Source organism: Aptenodytes patagonicus, chromosome 15 (genome assembly GCF_965638725.1).
Source record: "Aptenodytes patagonicus chromosome 15, bAptPat1.pri.cur, whole genome shotgun sequence".
Taxonomy (NCBI): Eukaryota; Metazoa; Chordata; class Aves; order Sphenisciformes; family Spheniscidae; genus Aptenodytes; species Aptenodytes patagonicus.
Window position 1 is genome coordinate 15,214,284 of NC_134963.1, and position 24,921 is coordinate 15,239,204.

Below are 24,921 nucleotides of genomic sequence, written 5' to 3' on the forward strand. Positions count from 1 at the left end.
TCCCCACAAAACACAGAATACATAAATAGCTGCGAGGCATGGGAAAGCCTTCAGCCAGTTTTTCTACCTGGTGCTGCTGAGGACACGGCTCTTTAACCCTCAGAGGAAGCTGCAGGTGTGAAGTTTAGGGCAAAAAGCTGGGAATTAGGAATTGCTGCTCCTTCCCAGGGCTGCCAGGAGGAAAGGGTCCTGTGCTGGGAGCCAAGCAGGAGCTCACATAACATCTCCGGGCACAGGGCAAGGCAGCTGGGGCTCAGGTTTCTGTCCCGGAGGGCAGCATAAAAATAGAGGTGAGGAAAGGAAATCTGCTGAGCAATGGGACAGCAGGACCACGAGGAGCTCAGCCAGGGCAGCCCCTTCCCCAGCAGGGAAGGATAGAAACCCCAGAGCAAAGCACAAAGGGAAAGCTGGGCAGCCCCCTTATATGCCCTGGCTGGCATTAATCCCACTAACGAGCCAGGTCTTTCTGCAAAGCGGGATCAGCTCCGCTACGGCTCAGAGCAACAATCCTGTTAAAGGGTGGGTGGCCATGACAGAAGCGGCCAATTAGTCTGTGCATCGTCAGCCGTCCGCCCGGGGCTCCCCGTAGCCCCCGCAATGCTCTTCAGGACGTCCGTGGTGGAGCAGGCTCGGGCTGTCCCAGCGTGTCCTGCTCCGGGGGGCAGGACAGCCCTTGATGAGCTAATCAAGCCCTAACGAAGGGCTGGAGCTGGGCTTTATCCCCCAGCCCCCATGTGCGTCACCTGGGCAGGGCCCCCCCCAGTCCCTGCTAGGGTGGCTGCGGGGGGCTCAGCCCACCCCTGGCCCCCCCCAGAAGGGACCAGCCCTGTGCTCGAGCAGCGAGGGCTCATTGAGGATCCTGAGAAAGCCCAGGCGAGCCTGGGGAGGAAACATAAATTACAGCGGCCGAACAATACCCCATTGTCGGGCACTGCCACAACCCCAGCCCGCGCCGGGGCTGCACCCGTCCCGGGGAGGACTGGCACCAGCAGGACGGTCCGGGCCCGGGTCAGTGATGCAGGACCCCGCTAGCCCCATCCTGGCTCTGGCTGCAGCATGAGCACTGCGTTAATCTGCAGCGGTTTTCCTGCCCTGCAAACTCTGTGCAGCCCCGGCCCCTCCCGAGACCCCCCCGGCGCTGGGCTGGGACTGGTGAGAGCGCCGGCTGGGGCCACCGCCGGTTCTCACCCTCCGGGCTCAGGGCTCGGCTCCCCGCCAGCCTTTTTTTCTTCCCATTTCTGCTGATACAGAGCAGAAAGGGGAACCCAAACCCGCCGGCAGCAGACACGGTGCCTGGAGCCGTCCCTGCGGTGACAGCACGGTCCCCACAGTGGGCAGAGGCTTGTGGCCGGCGTCCAGGTCTAACAGCCGGGTGCACCATTTTGGTGCCCATGTATCTGATTTTTTAAGCTCACGTCAATAAGAGGCTTCAGCGTATGCTTAATTTTGGGAGCAGTCAAGGAAGATACATGTGTATAATAAGCCCGGAGGGAGGGTGGATCATCCAAGCAGCACCCGGGACACAGGGGGACATCTCTGAAGCCACCCTCCCTGGTGAAAACGCAGATGCCCTCTGCTCTCCTCCTTCTCTATCAAGGTAGCTGACCCCAAAAGGGTTACTAGCCCAAAGCGAACAGCCCCATTTGATGATGGTACCCTCTCACACCAGCCAGGCTGGCTGCACCCCCATTGTGCCGATGCCGCCAGCACCCAGCACTCAAGTGGGAGCGATGCCCACCCTGAGTCCCGACCCGCGGTCCCGCAGCGTTGCCACGGGCTCGCCCGGAAGCGGCGGCAGGAGGGCTAGAGCCGGCGTCCTGGGGGTTTAGCTCCTCTTTCACTCCCTGCATTTGTTCTTCCCCTGTGAAATATTAATGGCTTGTGATTCATCAACAGCAAGAAGGAGATTACAGACACGTGTGAGTATTCGTGTGGCTCTCCGATACACACACACACGCGCACGCGCGTATATATGCAGATATGTATTCAGAGACGCCTCTAATCTGCCAACGCTGGTGTTAAGGCTGTTTTGGGGATATATTGCACATTTATCCCCATCCTGGTGCTGGCATCTCATTAGCCACAAGCCAGGAGCGAGCTCAGCATCCCTGCGCTGGGCTCAGCGGGGGCTCGGTGCTGCCGCCAGCGTTTCAATTAGTGGCTCTGTCCCTGGAGCACTGGAGCCACCAGGGCCGTGGCTGCCCAGTTACACACCAGTGCCAACCAGTTACGCTCCAGACTGGCTGGAGCCCTCCAGATTTACACCAGGGGAACCACCAGCAGGGTTTAACCCCCTGTTTATTGCATATATGCAAGAGATGGTGACACCGCGATGCAGCCAGCATCCCATTTAGCCTGCAAGGGAGCCAGGGGGGTGGCAAAGTCCCCGGCATGGTGAGGGCATCAAGTGGTGGCTCTTTACCCCCAAATCCCCTGTTTTTCTCTCCGCTGGGACATCCACGTCTGAACACAGCAGCCCGCTTCCACCCGGCCTCACCTTCCCCATCCTTCCCAGGAAAATCCCCCCGGCTGGTCCCACCGCCGCTCCCCGCCCGGGATGTGCCCGGTCTAATTGGTTACTGGCTCCTGCAGGCTTTGAAAGATGAAAAGCCCTTGAGAGGAGAAGTGTTGAGTGTTCATGGTTTATTAATGGTGAGCCATCGTTATTTTACCTTTCAAATGCTCAGGCAATAGCGAGGAGGGAAGGAGAGGGGGGAAGCAACACAAACCCTCTGTGATTTTCTTCTCCATCTCCTACCATCGGGTACCGCCTGCGTCAGCCCCACAAGCGAACGCCGCCGCTGCTTTCCGATGGGCTGTTTTGCAGATTTATGGTGGCCCCCCAGTAAAACAGCATGGGAGAAGCAAACAAACAAAGCAGCAGATGCGAAGAGCCTCCAGCGCTTCATCACCGGGCTCAGCTGTCCCCGCGGGGGTCCGGATGGGGAGGAGCATCCCCCCCGGCACGCACCCCACCCCGGCCCCAGCCCCTCCGCCGAGCAGAGCCGCACGGAGATTTATCTGCTGCCCGCCCCATAATTTGCCCAACTCCCATGTTTTCGGCTGCTGCGTCTCCCTGCGTCTTCCATCCAAATGTTTGCCGTGAATTATCGTCCCCAAAGGGCTGGGCTGCGAGCTGACACGGTGGGAGAGAGGAAAAGGGGGGGTTCGGCAGCGCCGTGTTTCCCCCCTGAGCATCGCTGGACCAGAGCTTGGCAGCGAGATGCTCCCCGGGGGGTCTGATGGAGGAGAGCGGTCAAGACCCCGCCAAGGACAAATACTCCCACCCCATCACCGGGATGCGATGCCACTGTGGAGCAAGGAGAGGGCAGGGAGCGGCCGGCGGCACGGGGACGCAGAGCAGCACAGGGGTGCAATGGTTTTCAAAGGTTTTGTTTGTTTGTTTGTTTGTTTTATTGGCATAAATAATTCATACACTGTCACCTCACCAAACACTGCACGAGAAACCACGGGAACAAATGGCTATCCATTTCTGCAGGTCACAGAGATTCGCACTCAGTCAGACAGCTGAAATTATAAATACTTTCTTCAAGTGTAGAAAACGTTATAAATGTTACTGTACAAATTTACATCGGGGATATCCATCGTGCCTTTCTCAGCGATTTTTTTTGTCGGTGTGTGGGTGATATTTTTTTTTGCACCAGAATCAACTGTTCTTTTCCAGTGACGAGAGTTTTGCAACAACGACAACAAAATATATATATATATATTTATGTATATATTTATAAAAAGAAACGGGAAAGAGGAAAAGGGAAATGAAAGTCAGCTCATTCTGCAACGGTCAGAACTAACACAGAGAAAACAAAGCAGGCCATCGAGTTCAGTTTGAAACTGTACAGGATTTAGAGCTCGTTATATATGTATATATCTATATACATACATATAGAGATATGTATATATATTTATATATACCTTATGTACAAGAAAATGTAACAGCGTACTTTACAGGGACTGGAAATTAAAGGAGGCTTTTGCAGCTGACCAAGCTTCCCGAAAAATCACTATTTGCAAAAAAAAAAAAAGAAAAAAAACCTGAAATAAATTAAAATAAATAAATGGCGAAGAAAGGAGGAAGGAAAGCGAAGCTGCCCAGCAGAGCGCTGGCCGCCGGCGGGCTCGACCCGGGGCTCCCCACGGCACTCGGGGGGGATGCAGACAGCATCTCATGGCACCACCAATGCAGACCCCTTCTCCTCAGCACGGCCAAAGAGACCAAGCCCCAGGCACCAACTCTTCCATAGCATCTAGCAAAGGCTGAGCAGCTCCCCCACCTCCAAGACCTTCATTTCTGCCTACCGCCTGTCTTAAATCTTAACCATCTCGGCTCCTGCCATGGTCAAGTACCGGATAAAAAGTCATCAGGGCTGGACTCTGAGCTTATCATCCCCAGGAACCGCCCAGTCATGGCTCAGCAAGGATTTGGGTAATTTGGGGGGAAAGGTAGATAGAAGAAGAAGCAGGACCGGGGGATATAATTTAGCAGCCGAAGGAGGACATAGTGCTTTGGGGCCGTGCAGCGCCACCGCTTCCATCGCTGGCAGTGGCTTCACTACCCAGCCCCAAACGCTCTGTTCCCCATGAGCATTGAAACACTGGAAAAAAAACTCAGACAGCGGCAAGGTCAGGGACCGGGAAGCTCAGGGAAGAGCCTCGGAGGGTGACCAAAAGGATGAAGCAGCTGAGAGCTGGAGGACCGGGCCAGGAGAGCATCGCTGGGGCTGCTCCGCTGCAAGAGCCCGGGGATGTACCCTGGGGCTGGGGCTGGTCCCCTACATCTCGAGCTGCCGCTCAAAACACCGCCGTGCTAAAACCAGCTCCGCTCTCGCCCGGCGCATCTGGAAATAACCCCTGTCTCTCCTCTAGCTCACGCAGCTAAACTGAGTCACCGGATGGACCTTCTCGCTCCTTCGGATCTCCTATTAGAGGGCATTGTGGAGAGCTTCTCCTACATTCTCTCCCTGCTGAAGGGCTGGATATTTTTAAACTGGGGGAAAAAAAAACCCGCACAAAGCTGGAGTCAAAAAACAAAGAACAACAACAAAAAAAAAGAGTAAGATTTGTTGGTTGGGGTTTTTTTAATAATTAAGACTTTCAAAAATAAGAAGGCATGATGCAAATAACACGGCTGCATAAACAACCGTTGCTGCGCTGAATGGAAGGGAAGGAGCTGCTCTTCTGAGCTCATTTACGATAAATACAGGGCAGCTATTTTTCCATCGATACTATTGTGCAACGGCTCTGCTCGTGGCTGAGACGTTACGGTGAGGGAAGCGGGGGAGAAAGAGAAGGGAGATGAGGGAAGATTTGGTGAGATTTGTTGGCTATAGGAGCACTTAGCTCCTTTTGGATGCCCAAAATCCAGGGGAGAAACGCTTGGCCAAGGCCACTGCAGAGAGCCCTGTGCTCCCACGAGGACCAGACCAACATGCTCATCGGCTCACTTGTTTCCTTGAGTCTCAGCTGATAAAATAGAGCAGGCACCTACCAAGGGCTGGTGAGACCCCACAGGGGAATATGTCAAGGTGAGACTTTCCAGGCAAGTAGAGGACTTGGGGCACAGAGAGCAAACCCACAGTAAGTCTTTCAAGACGGACATTGTACCTTCTACCAAAAATCTGCACAACATCTATCAGGCTACAGCGCTTTTGCCACCCCTGGTGCTGAGCATCACCCGTGGCATCACCTCCTTCATCTTTCCAACACGCTCCACTGGCTACTGCACACCTAGGAAGCTCACGCCTACTTAGAAACTAAAACCACCAAGTGAGAAGGACACCATCTTTCTACAGCGATCGCTCCATCTGAACGTGGTTTGGGGACCGGTGATTTCGTGGTGAGACCTCCCCGCGCCCCTCCTGGCAGCAGAGACCTCCAGCGGTGGGGGTTCGCTCCCTCCCACAGACCCCGGGGCCACCGCAGGTGAAGGCATTGGTGAAAACTCAGAGAGACTCTGAGGCTTAGTGCAACATTTATGGCACATATGCGCACACGCGCAGAGGATGGAGAGGACATGAGGCAGCGGGGAGGGGTTGGGATGGGGAGGACGGGCGGCAGAGGACATCGCTGCTGCGGCCCGGGGTGGGATGAAGAAGCCGGTGCGTGTTAGCGAGGGAAGAGGTGGGATGCGGAGGAGGCAGAGGGTGAGCAGCCATGGAGCATCCTTTGGGACGAGGTGATGCTCAGCCGCCTATGCTGAGCTCTGCAGCATCGTGCCCAGAGGACCACAAACTGCCCGTGCTTCCCGGTGGAGGGGGCAATTAGCACAAACAAGGGCTCATCCTGCCCTTGCTCACTCATCCCACTCGGCCTCAGCATGGAAAGCAGATGCGGGTGATCCTGCCTCATCCCCACTTTGTGCAAAACATCTTAGAGCGAGGTGCGACCGCATGGCACAGCAAATGCCCCAAAAGCATCACCAGGAGACTCACCCAGACCTGCCTTCTGCCAGCACGCTTGGAGGCCGGATTCACCCTCCCTGCTCCCGCCCACCTCAGACTTTATACATGTGCAAATTTTAAGAAATAAAAGCACCTCCTTACACGCCCCCACAATTAAAGTCACATCTCTTCCTAGCCGCAATTAGGTTTCTAATCTTCATTTACTTATGCTAAAGCGGTTCAAACACCGGCAAGGGGGAGTTAGAGGAGCAGCAAACAAACCAGAGCTGGTTAGTTTGCAGAGCCTCGTCATGTCTCCAAATTAAAGCTAACTTAGACTACGATTGAATTATTCAGGATGGTTCCTGTCAAGCAATTACGCTCAATAAGGGCCTGAAAACGCAATTTGCTATCATCTGTCGCTTGACAGCTCATCTAATGGGCTCGAGGGCCTATCCGAGCTGATGGGGAGAGGGAAATACCGGCACACAGTATTCAGATGGCAACACCGGCTCCGAGACGCTGCCCAAAGAGCATCTCTTCGGGGAGGTCCAGGATTTGGCTGATGGAAGATGAATATGCAGGGGAAAACGGTCCTGGTCATGGCTGCTTGTTCAGCTGAGACGCCCGCAGCTCCCGTGTGTGGGGCTGAGAAAGGAGATGCTCTGTACAACCAGAGCCTGTCTGCATCCCCGGCTCCGGCAATGAGCCTGGGGAAGGCAACGGGAGAGGGGAAGGACCCCAACCCCAGCCGCTCAGCTCTGCCTGGCCCCAGAGCATCCCCAAACCCGGGGCTTCGGCGGCGCCTTCGGGAGCGAGGGTCGAAGCCAAGAGCAAAGCAGCGCCGGGGAGGGCGAGAGGGAAAGGCTCGCTGATTAGATACGCACCGGGGCAAACGGCTAAATTAACAGGAGTGTGGAGATGCACCCTGCCGAGAGGGAGACCTGGGGAGGGAGCGTAAGTGGGCATGGCCGGGAGGTAGAGAAGCCACTTGTGAAAGGTCACCACTGCCCATGAAGGGGCTGCCAAGGCGCGGGGGAGCAGGGCTCCTCCAGCTCCAGCTCTGCAGATGCATTTCCCCGCGGGGGGCAGCTAATAGCAGCGGCACTCCCTGGCCCCGGCAGGCTCCAGCACTAAACTCATGAATCAGCAACATTTCCCCCTTTTTTTTCATTTAAAAAAAAAAAAAAAAAAGGAAATTAAATAAACCCACCGAGAATCAAGAAGCAACCCCTCCCCAACAGAGCATCATGAGCACTGACCATGCTGATTGGGATCAGAGGACCCCTGGGATTAAATTGCTGCCGTCTGCCTCATGGGTTGCCCCTGCTCGGTGGGGAACCGGCCCAAAGCCCGACCCCATGTGCACAGAGAGCCGCCCGCCGTCCCCATCCCACCACAGCCAGGCGTCCCCGGGGCTCGGCCACCGGCTCGGCTCCTCCAGCCCTTGCAGAGAGGTTTCACGGGGTGAAACGCTGCAGGGGAAGAGGCTCATTCCTGTCTCGCTGTCGGCCCGCGGCGCCCGCTGCTCCTCTGTAGCGCCGGGTTGGGAAGCGGAGAGGAAGAGGAGAACCGCAGGGGGAGGAAGGCACCGTCCCTTAACTCCTCCCGTCACAGCCTGGAAGGGACACAACACGGCAGAGTCAGCATTGGGCGCTTCGTCCCACGGCACCGTGGGTTTCTGCAGGGCAGCTCATTGCAAAAAGCCTCCCCAAATAAGTTTGCCACGGAGCTGCCCCCAAATGCAGCAGCACCGTGGGAAGCCGTGCGCTTCTGCACTTCCCCGCCAGCCTAGTTTGGGTTTTCCTGGTGCAGGCAGCTCTCAGATTTAGTATCATCTAGAGAGGAAAGGGCTTGTTGGGTACCACACACCTCGCCCCATCCACGTACACGCAAGCTCTCCCAGCAGCAGGACCTCCGAGGGGTTTTTGCCCCCTGTCCCCTTCATGCAGGGATGGCAGAGCCCCCGGGTGCCGCAGTCAGCTCATCCCTGCGCGCAGCCGGGGCTCCTGGGCAAGCAGGAACCCCGCGGGGAAGCCGGGGCCTAACACAGGAACAGAGGCCAGAGCCGAGTCCCTAAGGAAGGAGGCAGCTCGGATGGAAAGCGAGTGCCGAGCTGAAACATCCTCCCTCCCCTCACGCTTAGCAAAAGAGGGGGCCGGTAATTAAGGGGAAGCTGCCGGGCAGCCAAAGCCAGTGGCAGGCAGAGCGTGGCTCGGTGATTGCAAAAACCTTCCCAAACCCAACCGAGCAATTACACAGCCTGCTGCTTTGGGGTTCATCAACCTTCAGTTTTCCTTGCCCGGCTGCCGGAGCCACCCTGGTGCCTGCTCGGAGCACAGATTGGTAATTAACTTCCCTCCTGATTAACGGCTTATGTTCCGGGTGATTTGGGGGCCATCTGACCGCTGGCTTTGTGCTCTTCCCAGGAGCCCCTCGTCAGCCCCGAGCACATGGGGACGGGAGGTGGCACAGGGGACGCTCCAGCAGCTTTCACTGTGCCCATAACCTTGGGGCCGCCCGTGCTTGCCGCACAGATAAGGAAGCGAGGAGGTTTGGTGCAGGAGGAGAAATCAGCATCTCTAACCCTTGGAGGGGTCCAAGAGGGATGCTTGAAGCAGTCCAAAGTGCCCTCGCTTCTCTCCCTTAGCTCACCTTTCCCTCCCCCCCCTCCTGGTTTCCAGCCTCCGCGGGCTGGGGATGCATGCCGGGAGTAGGAAAAATCCCCCCATGTGCATGCAACCTCCGCGTGGGTTAGGTTTTTGGTCCTATTTGTCATAGTATGATGAATTCCAGGGAAGAAAATTAGTTTCTTACTGATTCTTCTGCCTTTTTCCTGCTGTTACCAACAGGCCAGATCCTGAAACCCTGACTGGGGACCCATTTACGCTGCGTTTGCTGAAGCAGAGAGATGTGACTAAGCTAAAGCAATGAAACGGAGCAGGACTTGGCCACGAGCTGTCTGCAGGCGAAGAAGAGACCATGTTCTTCTCCCACCGCTGGAAGCTGCGACGGCTGAGGCAGGCTGCAGGTCTGGGGAGGGACCCTGGGCAAGGCATCCCCCCCATCGGTTAAATCTGGGCAAAAGAAGGAAAAAAACACCTTCCCAGGAGGAAAAGCTGCTCTGAGCACTGTGCACAGGCAGGCACCGGAGCCCTGGCCGATGCCCTCAAAGCAGATGTCCCCGAAGGAGATGTCCCCAAGGTCCTGGCTCCAGCCGGCCCCTGGACCTACCCTGTTTCTTCCTCCCGGCATTGATGGAGCGCGTTGCCAGGCTCCTCCTTATCATCCGCAACTACTTTCACCGGCTTTTTCACCCCAACAAGGACAGCCAGCACCGCAGTGACAGCTGGCATGGGCACAGCACCCTGTCACCACCCTTCCTACCCATTCTTGCCCCCCGCGTGGCACCAATATACCCACAGCTTGTCCCCGTGCTCCCCCACCGCCAACACCAGCCATCCAGCTGTGACAGTGGGGTCTTGAGGAGTGCAGGCAGAGCTGCCTGCCAGCACGGGGAAGGACGGGCAGGGGCAGAGACTTACTCCGCCGACTTCCAGAAGTGCCCAGGGTGGGAAAGGCGACGGTTGCGCTTTGGCAGTTTCTCCAGCATGTCCATGAGCTTGGTGAAGGTGGGTCTCTCCTCTTGCTCGTAGGCCCAGCAGAAGAGGAGGATGTCCTGCAGCCACACAGGGCGAGCGCGTGAGCAAACCGAGCCAGTCCCTCTCCCACCACGACCCCCATGCCCAATGTCCACCCTGCGAGGACCCTGTCTCCATCACCGCATCCTTGTGAAGGGCTGGGCTGGAGGGGATGTGCAAGCTGAGCCGATACTTGTGCCACGGCAGCAGGACTGAGCCTCGCTGGCTGGGCAGGGACGGACCCCTTGCTTTTTTGCTGGCAGATCCTGGGCAGCACAGAGTGTTTTTCAAAGGGAACCCTCCACCCAGGGTGTGCACCAGTGGGGCACGTTCCCCCCCCACGCGCACACACACACACACAGGGCTCCAGCGCCTGCCCCACACCACCTACCGAGATCTCCTTGCCCATCCCGATCTGGCTGAGGTTTGGCTTCATCCCTCTTCCCACCTGCCAGATTATTGCCTCCGCTGGCTGCGTCTTGAAGGGCCATTCCCGTGCGTGCAGCTCGTACCAGATCGTGCTGTTGGGAGACAGTGGGGGTCAGGGGATGGGGAGGCATCCTGAGAGGGGACATCTGGCCATTGCACCCACATCCACCATCTCTCCCTGCTTCAAAATCTTCCACATCCAGGAGGTGCTTCGTCCCAGATACGACAAAGCAGAGGTGCTCAGCCCTCATTACAGAGATATCACCTCTCCCATTTTCCAGATGGGGAAACTGAGGCTGTCGACTCGACCGAGAGCAAGCCACCAGCCTGCTGCAGCTCTCAGTTTACACCAGGGAAGAACCTGGCCCGTGGGCAGGAGGATGGAGGTTGATGGGAAGCACGGGCAGAGGCATGAACAGAGGCACGGGCAGAGCCCCCAGCCAGCCTGTTACATCAAGTGGGAATCTCCCGCCGGGCTGCAATGGCACTTCGCCCTGCTGCCCGCGGAGCAGCTTAATAGATGATGCAGGGGGTAAATACGTGGTCCAGCTGCCGGGCCGGTGTTTCTAACCCTGCCGCCCGCTCCAGCTGCATGGGGCAGCGAGGGCCGGGGAAGGATGAGCCCAAGCATTCGTTTTTGCTCCGACGTTTCCCTTTTTCTTCTGCAAAAAGCACTCTGAGCCGCAAAAAGCCATCCAAGCCATGGCATGAACCATCCCCGGCGCCCTCACCAGGTGATGGCACACGTGAACCCGCAGCCATCTGCCGCTGCACCGCTCTTATCGCTAAGCCAAGCCCTCCTTTCCGTGAAGACTCCCAAATCCAAGGGAATATCCCAAAACAAGGGCATCTCTGGCTGAACCGGCAGCCGCCCCCGCGGTCTTCCGCCCCCGCTACCGCCTGGGAGTTTTGCAACCTCATTTTCTGGCACCCGGCGACTGGATGAGCCCTGACTCCCACAGCACTGGCCCCAACTTCCAAGGCAAATTCCCTGGAGCTGCTTTTCCGTTCAAGGGATGCTGTCACGGCCAGTTAAAGCAGAAAGAAACAAGGTTGAATTGGCATTAGGGTGGAAAAATCCGGTGGAGGGGGTCTGATAAACGAAGGATCACTCTTGGATAGGGGGGATCCCCGGTTTTGGAAATCAGCTCTCCTGATTTTGGAAAAAAAACGCAGTTTGGCTGCAAATCTCCAAAAATTTGAATAATGTGAGATGCCCGTTGGTGCTGCGGGCATGGAGGGATCAGGGGGCTGGAGAGGGGCAGGTCCCGGTGGCACAGGACGAGGTGCTCAGGCAGGAGCGGGGATTTTGAAGGTGCTTCAATGCATCCAATGCAGTTAAATTCAAGTTTCTAGTTGGGAGTTTGGGACTTAATTTTTCACCTTCCCGCTTTCAGATGCATCCAAAATATTTGGGCTGCGTTTCCTGGGGCATGGATGGTGCTACGGAGAGCGGCGTTCCGCTCCATCTCCCTTTGCACGAGAAGAGAAGACCATGCATCTAATATTAATTACTGCCACGATCTCCCAGGCTTCGGCGAGCACACACCACCAGGCTCAGCCCCCTGCTCTGCACCACCCTCGCACACACTCTAATTTAACATTTCTGCCATCTTCTGGAGTCTTTAAAAGATCTTTTCCTCTTGCTGTCACTGATCCTCAAATCCCTATGGGGAAGTGGCGATGGCAATAACCCTCTGGATCATCCGTGAGCCTCCCGGGCTCAGGGGAGGGCAGCAGAAACAAGAAAGAGGAAAAATGCAGGAAAATCTTTTAATCTTTTAAGGAAACTTATGCTTTACATAAGGGCAAAGCTCACACTCAATAAAAAGAGTAAAAACTAAGTCTAAGTAGCCAACTCTCACTTAGTTCGATAGGATCCCTTAATTACTTCTTTATTTTTGTGCTAACATTATACCTTGGGGGAGGGAAAAAAAAAGCCAGACCCTTTCAGCTGTAATTACTGTGGTTTTGATGAAAATATCGCCTCTGATAACAGTCCCATGCGCGCTAATCCCCGCAGCCTTTAAGGTATCTACAAGAAAATTAATCCACTGGGTAAAACCCCCAGCCCTACGTCCGCCTCGAGAAAGGTTTTATCGGGGCGTGATTGGACTCCTGCCATAAGGGAGGCTTGCTTTCAGATAAATGGCAGGAGCGGTGAGCCGGTTCGCTGAAGGAGACTCATCAATTCTCCTCTTCTTGGCCTTTTGGCATCTCCTCCCCCGGCAGCCCCAGTTCGCAGTGGCAGCCACCCCCGCCAGCCCATCTGCAGCTGGCCGGTGGGGAGAATTGGGGTGTCCAGGGGCTCCCAGACCTGCGTCCCCAACCCTCTGCATCCCCAGCTGACATCCAGAGCACCTTCTCGTCGGTACCTGCCCCAGGAGGATGCAGGGGAGAGATTACGCCAGGCTGGCATCCCCAGGGTGCTCTGGATCCCATTGCCTGGAGCCACCCTGGTCTGTAGCTGAAACAGGAGGATTTGAGGATTTAGGGGGGTTTAACTCAAAATTTCTCAAAGCGGGAAGGTGCTCCGAGCCCAGCGATTCCCACAGGCAGCGTCCCCTCGGCGTTGTGGCAAGCGAACAGTGTCCCCGTCCCCTCCCGGCTGCTCAGGGCAGCTCACACCCGACACAACTGCGCCAGTTCTCTGCAGCCTGCCCACTCTGCGGGGACTCACCCCAGTGCAAAGACATCCGAGTGCTTGGAGAAGGGCAGCTTGTCCTCCTCGGTATCCGGCGAGAGCTGGCGGATGATCTCGGGGGCGAGGTGGCACAACCAGCCGTTCTGGATCCGCAGCTTGTTCTCCCGCCTGCCGAAACATGGAGCCAAAGCCGTGGGTACCACAGCGGGGGACATCACCACCGTGCCACCGGCGAGCAGCCCCCCAGCCTTCCCACCCTCTCCCCGGGGCATTTAACCGTGGTTTTCCCTAAGGCATCCTTGCAAAGTCAGATTTTAACCCTGCTCTGAGAAATGCCGGCACAGCGGCTTCGTGCCTGTCCCTGCCAGGCGGCAGGGCACAATTTGGGCACAGGATGGTGGTGAAGGGGACCTTCGGCTCTGCTGGGCTATTGATGGGGATGCAGGGTCTGCCGGGGCCCTCGCTGTGACCATTGCACCAAAACACCTTAAAAGAGCTGGGGTCAAAGACCCCAGTCAAAGCTGGGGTAAATCCCACCAGCGTTGACACCTGAGCTAGCCCCGCTGTGGGTTGAGCAGGAGATTGGACTGGAGACCTCTAAGGGTCTCTTCCGACAAAACCCACCCTATAATAATGTCCTGGAAATCAGTATTTTCAGGTGTTCGGCCCCAAACAGCCCCTCTAGCCCACCTTCGTGGCCAAGCCTCCCATACCATCACCCATGGGCGCAGCCTGGCTTCGTTACAGTCATCTGCCCCGCGATATGTAGTGGCCGATCCTCGCTGTGACATCGCTATTAAATCCCAGGCTACCACCCAGGGATTCCACTTCATCTTTAATCCCCCTCACCAGCCCCTCAGCTAACCTCAGCCGCCTTTTCCTCTACCTCCTCAAGGTCCCCCTGCTCGGCTCGGTACAAAAACATTAGGCTCCTTTGGCCAACAGCTGAGGATGACGTTAGTTGCTTCTTCATCCTTTACATCCTCCAGCAGGCACCTAGGATGCACCGCTGGCATAAAAAGGGTCCCCGGGCAGGGAAATGGGCAGGGACCACCGGTGGTGGTAACACATTAAGCAGCTTGATCGTGTGTCTGAGCCCAAATTCGGCAGCGTAGTTTTGCAGGAGGTAACAAAAACTGTCCCACTTGACGTTGGGCTAGAGAAGGAGGAGCCCACCATCTCGTATCAAGGAATGTCTCCCTGTTTGTGCTTGGATGCCCTCCTGAGGATGCTGATGCGCAGGGGTAAGGGATGGCTGTGGGGTTGCTGGGGCCAAAATCCCAGAGCCCAGGTCCCAGGGGACACCATCCAGGCACAGGCATCTCCATCCACCCCCGAGGCAGGATGACAAGCTCCCACTGCTCCTTGGCTGGCTTTCCCCCCCCCCCGGCCCCCGGCTGCATGCACACAACACGCACAATCCCAAGCCGACACAGTCCAGATCCTCCTGGCTGCAAAGTCGTCCCCAGCCATCACCCCCAGGTCTGGCAGCAACCGGAGGAGGAACCCCCTCCCTAGGGAAGGACGCTGCCGGTCCAGGGAATCACTGATTAAGCCTCCGTACCCCCTCCGGGGTCTTGACAGCTCCTCTTCACCCTGCTGCGTCGGAGCCACTGCCGCAATCAGTGGCTCCGGTGAGGCACGGACCCTCTGGCCCTGGGAGCTGCAGGTGAGAGCACTTTGGCACAGGGGGAAGGCTTTCAGCTCCCCAGCCGGATCCCGCAGCCATCCTCCAGCCCTGCGCGACTCTTAATTACAAGCCGGCATTAAGCACCGGGGCAATTAGAAAAGACGCAGAGAAGCTCGCTCATCCTTCCCTGTATCTACGGTCTCTGTCTCCAGGCAGGCAGTGGGGAGCAGGACGCAGCAGGCAGCACTCAGATCTGCTCCACCGCCCTCAGCAAGACCAGGATTGCATCTGGGGCTTTTAATTTTGCTCACTCAAGTCGCCCAGTGTTGTGATATCCCAGAAGCGGCATTCAGGCTTGCCTCGGGATGCTCCGGGGACCGGATTTGGCTGCGCAGCTCCTGTGTGAGCCCAGCCTCATCCCTCTGCAAAGCTCACGTACGCCCGAGCACGCAGCTATGGGTTTACGAGCTTCCAGCAATGAGGGCTGAGCTTTAATGAAATCCCAAACACGGTTCAATTACAGCAATTTGAGGTCTCATGACAAAAGTTTGCCTGACTTCATAACCAACCTGGCCACTTCCACTAGCAGAAAGCAGCACAACCAGCTGAGCATCTAAACACACCGAAGGACAAGCCAGCCCCAAGGCAAAAGCAAGAGCAGAAGAGCTCTTCAGACAACTCAAGACCCACCTTGCGCTCCTCCTAATTACAGAGCAGCCCTACCAAGCCCAACAACGTTTAAATAAAGGAGAAATAAATGTGATTTTGCCAGGATAAGACACCAGATTATGAAGCCTCTGCAGAAAGTATTTTAGTTGCGATAGCCGTCTCGTTTTTCAGCAGCGCAAGCGTGTCATGGCAGGGATGGACACTGCAAACTCCTTGTGCCAGACGCTTTCATGAACCGAAGGTGAGCCTGCTCTAGGAGGACGAGGAGGATATTTAAGCCATGTCTTTTTTTGACCCTAGCGAAAACAGGCCAGTTTGTAGTTCTCATTCACATCTGAAGCAACATCACCGTCCTTAACTTGACCTGCTAAAATTTGCTCCCTTCTCCATACATGCTTGTCCGTGCAAGCCTCCAAGGACCCAAAACGGGTCTTTATTGTTCTTCTTCATCTGAGAGAAACCAGAACCAGCCAAAAACCCACCCTGAGAAGGGAAATCAGACCTGCAGACACTTGCTGCTTCAAAATTCATGGTGACCGATGAGTGTGGATCCCCAAAGCCTCCTCTCAGCTCTCCGCTGGCAGAAGACATGTGCCACCAGTCCAGGGCAGCCACACTGAAAGCTTCTTGGGGCAGAAATTTCCCCCTTTTCTCCATTTTTCTAGCTAAACACTGCTCATTTCTGTTCAGCCTTGCATTTCTCACCATCCTTCCTCTCCTGAGTAATCTCCTGGACTTTACCCCCCAAGTGACACCCCAACCTTGAGCAGAGATGGCCACCCATTGGTCCACCCCATCAGATACCCCATTTCCCCAGCGTCTCATCACTCATTTTATCTCCAGAGCATCTCTGACCTTCACAGCAAAGGTCCCTGGCAAAATTTGGCCATTTTTGCCCAAATCCTTTTACCACTGCTGGAATGAGCTGCAACCTCATCCTGGCAGGACCTAAGTCCCAACCCCCCTGCCCAGCTGCTAAACCAGAGCCGAAGCCCACTTCTCCGCTGTGGGGAGAGCAGCAGCACTGCTGGATTTCTTGGGCTTCCTAAGCTTTTGGCTAAGTTTGTGCTAAAACCAGATGATATTTATACAAGCGGACTGGAAAGGCTGGCTGCCCGGCTCGCCGCAAGAGGCGTGGGGTGGAGAGAGGCGGCCGCCACCTTTTCCTCTAATCCTTTGACCTCATCACACGGGAGCAAGAAAAAAAAAATATAATTTCTAAGGTGCATTTTATCTCCTGAGCATCTTCACCATACAGCGATGATCGGCCACGACAACCTCTCCGGTGACAAACCCCATCACGTGGGGTGATGGAGACTGAAAGGACCAGAAGGTGGGTGCCGTGCTGCCGGAGGAAACCTGCCCGAGCTGCCGGCGCAGATAACGCCGCGCTTGGCCTGTGCTGCTTCTAACACAAAGGGTTTAGTGAAAAAGCGCTCTCCCACTGGGAAAAGTCAGCAATGCTCTTTTTTTTAAGTTTTAACAAAAAAGGAAAAAATAATCTTTGTTCTTTTTTCCCCTCTTCTGTTTCCTTTTGCCCCCAGCTTTGCTTTTCTTCCTTTCCACGGCTGCTGAAACCCTGCCCTGCCATGCCTACAGCTGGAAAACCTCCCAAAGCACTGGAAAAAAAAAAATTTAATAAGGAACATTTACCAAATGGGCTTGATTCCAAACCCAAAGAGACCAAAAAATGTCACAATGCTGTAAATGTCCCAAGCTTGGCTCTCATTTTCTCTGTGTCTTGCTCCATGCCCTGGCTCGGCGCAGACGCCGTGGCCAGATGTCTGCAGCACCCGAAAGGTCACCGGAGTGGCCGGGGGACAGCCACGGGGATGGCACCGCTCGACCCAGGCTGCCACTCTGGCTGCACCGCTCATCAGCCCAGAGGCAGGAGATGAAGCAGATGCCGGGGGATTATAACGACTGTGTTAGGAAAAGGCCAAGGAACGAACCAGCTTTGCCGGCCCTCGTGAAACGGAGCCCGAGGAGCATCTCCCGGACGGCTGCAGGGTGGTTTGGCCATAGAAATGATGCATCCCGTGGGAAGAGGTTGGGTCCAAGAGACCCTGCCCGGGGCCAGGTCCTGCCTCCCTGAACCAAACTTGCATGCAGCACCGTGCTCCTTCCTACCAATCAAAAGCAACTCTGCCTTTAAACGCTAGGTTTAAAAATAAATGAAACAAAATCAAATCAAAACGAGCTGCAACTTCTGCACCCAAGGAGCAGAGCAGTTTGTTTTCACCACTTGGCACTGAGCCCAGACCCACCTCGCTGCAGAAATCCCAGCCCTGCTCCCACCGTCCCTCTGGGGCTTTGCACTGCAAACCCAACGCCAGCGCTGAGCGTGGAGCTGCGTTTCAAGGAAGCACCGCTCGTGGGGCAGAGGGTTTTCTGCAGGAGCTACGCATCTTGCTCTTTTCCCAAAGCAAGCCTCCTCAAAAGCAAGGTCCCAGGCGGTGAGATGGTGAAATCCCCGTGGCAGCCCCAGGATACTCAAAGGCCCCTTGTCCTCATGTCTTACCGAGGCTACAGACCCAGAAAGTCACTTGCAGAGGAGGTTTTGGGGCTCCCTCCCCATGTTCCCAGCTCAAAGGGGACCTCTAGGGCATGGGGAGGAACGCCAGTATTTCCACCATGCCATGTCTTACCTGCCCGCTTGGAGAACTCCCGAGATGCTGAAGAGGCCGAAGTCTGTGATCACCACCTTCCCGTTGTCGTAGAAAACATTTTTTGACTTGAGGTCTTTGTGAAGTATCCCCTTGGCATGCAGATAGCCCATTCCCTAGGATGGAAGAGAGAGAAAAATAGCCCAAAATTGAAAAAGCAGCACAAACAGACAGGATAATGCCAGAGCAGGGGCAGCCCCACGATTGCCAAGATGTGGTGAGCCCGGCTGCGAGCATCCCTGCGCTGCAGCAGCACGTCCAGACTACCGAGCTACGGCTGGGCCACAGCCAAAGGCTGCACGTCCCCAAATGTCCCTGCAGAAAGGGCAGGTGTCCAGGGAGTCCCTGGCTTGGGACGGGCATCGGGTGGTGCTCACGGAGGGTGATGGGATCGTGGTGCGGGTGTCTTGGCTGCGATGGCACCCACTCATCTTCCTGATCAATTGGTTATGCAAGAAAAATTAGCGGCAAACCAAACTGGCAGTTGCTTTCCTGAAATCCTCTGCTGAGAAATTGATGATGATGATGTTTTCGCCTTCATTCTCGTTTGGGGCTGGGAGCAGAAGGGTAATAAGTCAAAGCTCTCCATCACCGCTATCGCATACCCTGGCTGAGCCATTAGTGCTTCCTATGTGCACACCGACACCATTAGCCTGGAAACCAGCGCCTCGCAGGAGTCCTGCCTTAATCCTTTTCCCCTAGGAAAAGCTACTTGGTGGTTAATTAAAATTATTGCTAATGATGCAAAAAAAGGCCATGGGTGGGAAATCCAAACTCCCCTGCACCTGGCTTGTTTAGCATCGGCAAATCAAGCAGACTGCTGACAGCTCCATGTGGCGGACGTTCAGCTCAACGGGATAACCAGCTCCGGGGACGGGCAGGGCGATAAAAGCCATTTATCCTGACTTCAGCAGGACTTTCAATGCTGTCTCGCTTTTCATTCTCATAAGCAGACTAGGGGAAACTTGGTCTAGAGGAAGCTCCTGAAGGATAAATGCCAAATGGGCCAGCAAACCGTTGCTTAAGAGCAAATATCAGTTGTCTATCACTGACATGAGGGGATTTATTAACTGGATTTCCACAGGGGTCCATCCTACGTCTGATCTTTTCACATATTGTCATTAACCACGCAGGCAGTGGAACAAGAATATGTTCTTAAGTTTGCAGATGATGTGGAGCTGGGAGGCACGATCCAAATTCGGCAACGATCTGGGAAACTTGGGAAAGCAATCTGAAAAACCCACAAATCCTCAAATGCAAATGCCCAGGATGTTAGAAAAAAATCCTGAAGGTACCAAGGACTCGCCAGCAGCACAGACCTGGGGGGCTCTGCTCCAGCAGCGGGAAAGGCTGGGGGCAGCCAGGGACAACGTGCTGCTGGGGACAGCAAACGCCCCAACCCAGCAAGTCATGGGGATTTAACTGCACCCCTCGGCACTCAAATCCTGAAGAGCCTCTGCTAAGGGATGCTGGAGGAAGGAAAGGATTCGGGGCTGCAGCTGGCCCTGAGATGCCACAGCTGCAACTGGATGCTGGGACCATTCCAGGCACCAGGATTAATTAGGGGTCTCCGGGTCCCAGCACATGAAATAATGATGAGGTTTAAAAAGCTGATTTAAAATGTCACTGTCACCTTCACAAAGTGCCAGGCTTGTGCAAGGAACATATTTCAATGCCGTGAGCCTGTTCCTCCTGCAAGGTGCAGTACAGGGCCCCAAACATCCATGGGACAGGATGAGACCCAGCACCATGGGGATGCTCTGCAGCCCCCTCCCATCGGCCAGGGTTGACGGGAACTCAGAGCGGGCAGCAGTGACTTTGCACCCATGCTTACGCAGCATGGATGGGAACGCATCTCCCATGCAATCACCAAACGCAGCCAAGCCTTTGCTGAAGGTATTTCTCGAGGAGCTCTCAGCAAACCCAAATCCCTCGCCTCGCTCCGCAGGGTATCGCACAGATCCCACTGCAAATTCCAGCCCCACCGCCTTCACCCCCAGGATGATCTGTGAGAAAACACTCTCGGCCCAGTAATGCCTTAATTTGCTCGGCTGCCCGGCATGCGTGAAAAGCCAGCTCCCTCTGCCGGCTTCGCTTCTTAAATAAATTAACTTTTGCCTCCGGAGGATCACGGCATAACGAGAGCCCTTGCACCCGCTAATCCAATAAGCTTAACGGCTCTCCTACCGCATGCGGGGACGCAAAGGATAAAGTCAAACAACTGCCCCGACCAGCTAGCGGAGCCGAAGTCTCTGCCATGGTCCTGCCTCCAGCTCCTCCGGGCAATGCTGCCCCAAGCCCAACCAAACCAAGATGTCCAGGTTTTCCTTTGCTTCTCCACACCAGCCACCTCCAAGTCCACCAAAACATCCTTAACATCGGCTGATGGTTGACACGGAGAGGTGGGAAGGCAGAGAAACTGCTCCTCCTGGTGCACACCAGCAATGGGCCACGTGTCCGGGGCACAGCACCGAGGCGGCTGCGACAGGGGTGCGATGGACCTCTCCTGCAAGCAGAAGCTGCTGCCTTAAAATCCCTCCGGTGTGCAGGGAGAGCCTGGGCTCAGCACCCATGCCGCACAGCTTTGCCTGTGGACCTCTTCTAATTCCTATGGGGACCTGGGTCAGACCCAAAGTCCCTCCGCCCTGCAGCGGGTTGCAGCAGGAGCACCCGACCCCATACTCCCAAGGAGGAGAGGACGCAGGGAAGCTGGCTTGCTGCTGGGACTACAGCCAAGCCTACGTGCATTCATGCTGATCTTCAGCAGATCTCACGGGTGACGTTCTTCACGGTAATGCTTTCATCTCAGAGATCCAGTGATGCTTCCCCTGTGCTGGCGATGCCTCACAACACCACGAAGAGTTTGAGGTTTCCAACCCGTTCCTAATGCACATGCAGCTGCAGAAGACAGCGGTCTCTTAGCCTAGTCCTCAAAACCCCGACCCACACGAAGCAATGCAACCCGCACAGCGAAAGGGGCTGAACCAAGCCATTACCTCCCGCGGTGAACATCTGGGAGGCAAGAACCCTGAGCACAAGCACGGTGGTAGTCAGGGGAAAAAACATGAGGCAAACCTATGTGATGCCTCAGACGTTTGCTCAGTGGGAAAAATCCATCTTTAAAAAGTGGAAAATAGGGATCAAAAATAGAAATGAAGCAGAGAGGCCCTCGGCTGTCTCAGACACCCCAAATTCAGGCCATAGCTTTGCTGCTCCAAGACGCCCCTTGCAACGCCAGCTCAGCAAAGCAGTTCAGCCTATGCTCAACTGCCAGCTCCTTCCCAGCGCCCAGAGACTTCGGGGGAATTTAAGGAATTTACTTTAAAAACAGCATGCACTTTGCTAAATCTGGGTGTAAATAAACGCCAAATAGGCAATCTAATAAGAGACAGCATAAGCACAGGTAGGGGAACGGCACCCATTCAGGATATATTGCAGAACATATTCTGGTTTATAGCATGGATTTGAATAGTTAAGCGGGTTTAAGATCTGCCAGAAAAACAACTTTTTTTTTTTTCTTTTTTTCTTTTTTTCCATAGAAATATGTTAAACGTGAGCTCAGCCCCGGATGATTTGGTCTTGCTGTGGGCTGGAGGTGCTGGCTGACCTTGAGCGGGGCACAGGGTTAGTGTCGCGGTTCCCACGGTAGGACACGTGCCAAATACTTTTGGTATCGTTTGGTGCTAAATATGTTTGGAATCACAGTACAACCCTACTCTGGCAGACGGCTCTACACCCCTTAGGAAAACGAGCCGTTGCGAACACTCGATGGGAAGCTTTGATGGCTCAGGACCCAACTTCCCAGCCACTTGACCCTGCCACGTGAGGATCCTCCCCAGCATCTATTTATACGGTCATGTCTGAAGTGTCAAAGATGCACTTTGAGTCATCTCTGTGAAAGGAAAAGCATTTTTAGCTCTGAAAAATGTACATGTGCTCTGCCTGGTGGCACGCACAGCCCCCTGCCACGAGCACCACGGCACTGACTCCTCCGAGCGCCTTGGCTGCAGGGATGCTTTCACTACAGAGACGTGGAAACCTCAGACCAACTGCAGATTATTTTTTTTTTTCCCAAGAGGAGAGAAATATCCAACTAGCAACTCGCTCGCAGCAGCAAAGCTGGACTTAAACACCTGCACTTCCAAGGGGGAAGAGGTGCTGCGGCCAGGATGAGCCCCAAGCTCACCACTGCACGGGGAGCCCACGGGAAGCCTTGGTGCCACCTCAGTTCAGCTCAAAATGGGTGAGGGAGGTCTAAGAGACCTGGATTTTAAAGCCAAGAGGTGTTATCCTGCCCAGCCTCCTTGGCTTCTTCACTCCCACTCCTTGGAGCAGCTCGGCCGGGCTCTCGGCCGGATCCAGACCCCCATCGCTGCCAAGCTGCCCCAGCACCATACTGTACCTTCACAATTTCTTGCGCTATCTGCCTCGTCTTGTTGACATCCAGGACAATTTTGGCATCTCTCACCACCGAGTAGAGAGTCCGTCCTTTACACAGGCTGAAAGAACAGGAAAGGCGAGAAGATAAAAACACGGTTTATAAACCCCCGCCGAGAAACATCCCCAAATTATAGATGCAGCGGCTCTGGCAAGGAACTATAAATAACCACAAGAGTTTTGGCTACGTCTCAAGGCAGATTGAAGATTCAGCGAGGAAACTGGGGGCTCTCCCCAGTTTGGCACTGGGAGGGAGCTCACGCTGCTCCCCGGTGGGTGCTGGTGCCATCACCGTGGTGCCGAGCCCCCTAAGGGGTAACCTGGGCTGGTTCCCGGCTCTTCCCCGCATCCCAGCCACGAGCAAACCACCTGGCCCTCTTGCTTCAGACTTTTTGTGCAAAACTGGCCACGGGTCCCCGCCTCTTCCCTCGGAGGATACAATACTCACAGATGTAATGAGTCAAAAGAGGAAAGACAGGGAGGAAAAAAACAAAAAACGCCAATGCACTGTACAATGTCCTCCAATTTTCCTTCTCGTACCAATTACAGTAAAATCTATTTACAGAGCCTTAATTACCAAAGGCAGCTGGAGGGGGAGGGGGAGATATAAACCAATTAAAAATATATTGACATTTGAATATCATAATGGAGTACGTGGGTGGATGCTGCCTCGACTCCCTCCCACAAAAAAGGGCTTTTTTGCTTTTCTCTATCCACCCACGCTCATTACAGGCAACTTTAGAAAGATGAGACTGGATACCTGTGCCCGGGAAATAAAGCGCCCAACACACATCTCGTTAAAGAGGCTTCGGCAACCACAGATGTTAATTTGATCCTGTTCTAGTTAACAAATAAAAAGTTACAGGTTTTAATTCCTCTGCTCTCCCACCGCTGCATCCTCGCTCAGCTCCGCTGCTTTCCCCTCACCCCTCTCCTCCAGCCCCGGGAATGCCAGCACAGACCGGTCTGGATTTGTCCCCCGGGAGATAACAGGCTTTGCCCTTTTTGGATGGAAATAACCAGCCCGAGCCGTGCCTCGTTACAAGGGCTGAGGAGCATCACACAGAGCAGCCCTGGGTTTGCCTGGGTACCATGTTGCTCAGACGGGGAGAGAGGGGATGGTTCAGACCCCCGGCTTGGGCGAGGAAGAAGAGGCACACCAAGGGCAGCGATGCTCAGCACAGCCATGCGGAGGGGCGAGCAGCCCAGCCCCACAGTGACTCCCCCCAGGCTGCAAATCCAGAGAAATCAGGAACTCAACGTCGCAGTAAAGCCCCGCTTTTATTTTTTACCCCGAGGCTGGCTCAGAGCAGTACGATGAGGCAAAACCTCCAGGAGGCTGCGCCGTGTTTTCCTTGTGGACATTGAAAACAGTAACGGCAATCCCCCCAAACCGCAGGGCGGTCGCCGTTCCCCCAACACTACCACACGTCCCCTGGCCAAGGCCATCACCTGGGTGCAAATAAGGTTCCCGCAAGCGATTCAAACGTGATCCAGAAAGCAGGGGAAGCTGAGATCTCAGCAGCTCTTTGGGGGATTAAACTGATTGGGATTGGGATAGCACTTATTGGGAATAAACCTTGCTTGCTTCTTCAGAAGCTCACGGATACAAAGGACCCTCCTGCTCCTAAGCCAAAAGCTCCATGTCCCTCTGTGGGCAGAGAGCACAGTTTTCAGGTCAAGCAGGAACGGGACCAATCCCATATCTCATGGCTTTTGGAAAGACAACAGCACCCTTCAGAGCACTTTCTTGCAGGTTGTGTTGGAAATAGCCTTGCTGGATGCAAGCAAGCCACGGCAGGGAGTTTAGGGCATCTTCGTACCCATGCAACTGCCTCCTCGGTAATGCTTTTCCTTGCTCAGGTGTCTCAGCACGTCCCCGGGCACACCAGCTGGACTGCAAACCCGAGGCGCCCGCAATTATAAACACCATCTTCCTCTAACTAAACCAGCCGCTTCCTATCTTCTGCAATAGTTTGGCTGCAGTCAAGGAGAAATGTGAATTTGCCTGAAGATTAGGACCCAAGCACTCCGACTGCTACTTGGAAATAAGTGATAAAGAGAACCCTTGGGTTTCTGCAGCTGGTATTAAAGGGTGCAAAACAATGATGGACCACCTCTCCAGTATGAAGTTTTTTTGCACTAATTTGCTAAATAACCCTGTAAAGCTTTAAGCTCCGCGATGCAACAGGCTTTCTGCCACCTCCCATGACCCGCCTGCGCATGAAGGAGTTCCCCCAGTCCTCCCTGCCCCCCAGCAAACGCCTGTTTCCCCCCCAGAGAAAACCATTCCAGAAAGCTGCTTGTGGCCTGCATTAGTCATGAATCGACATTGCAAATGCAATGAATAGATTAGCGCTGGAACGGGGTTTGATTTCAGCCCTGAAGTGAGTTAAGATCAGCTGTT

General features: G+C 54.9%; 1 protein-coding gene across 3 annotated transcripts in view; it reads right to left on the reverse strand.

The window, feature by feature from the left end:
* Positions 1-3,722: 3,722 nt before the first annotated feature.
* KSR2 (kinase suppressor of ras 2) overlaps positions 3,723-24,921 on the reverse strand; it is a 90,435-nt gene continuing 69,236 nt past the window's right edge. For 2 of the 3 annotated variants that reach the window (XM_076352872.1, XM_076352870.1), the window contains 6 exons: positions 22,480-22,576; positions 18,060-18,193; positions 13,149-13,280; positions 10,431-10,560; positions 9,944-10,077; positions 3,723-8,016 (listed from right to left, as the gene is read on the reverse strand). In XM_076352872.1, coding sequence (XP_076208987.1) covers positions 8,010-8,016; positions 9,944-10,077; positions 10,431-10,560; positions 13,149-13,280; positions 18,060-18,193; positions 22,480-22,576 — 634 coding nt within the window. In that variant the 3' untranslated portion in view covers positions 3,723-8,009. Of the gene's footprint in view, positions 8,017-9,939; positions 10,078-10,430; positions 10,561-13,148; positions 13,281-18,059; positions 18,194-22,479; positions 22,577-24,921 lie in introns of those variants that run through there. The other variant, XM_076352871.1, reaches the window with a different exon arrangement.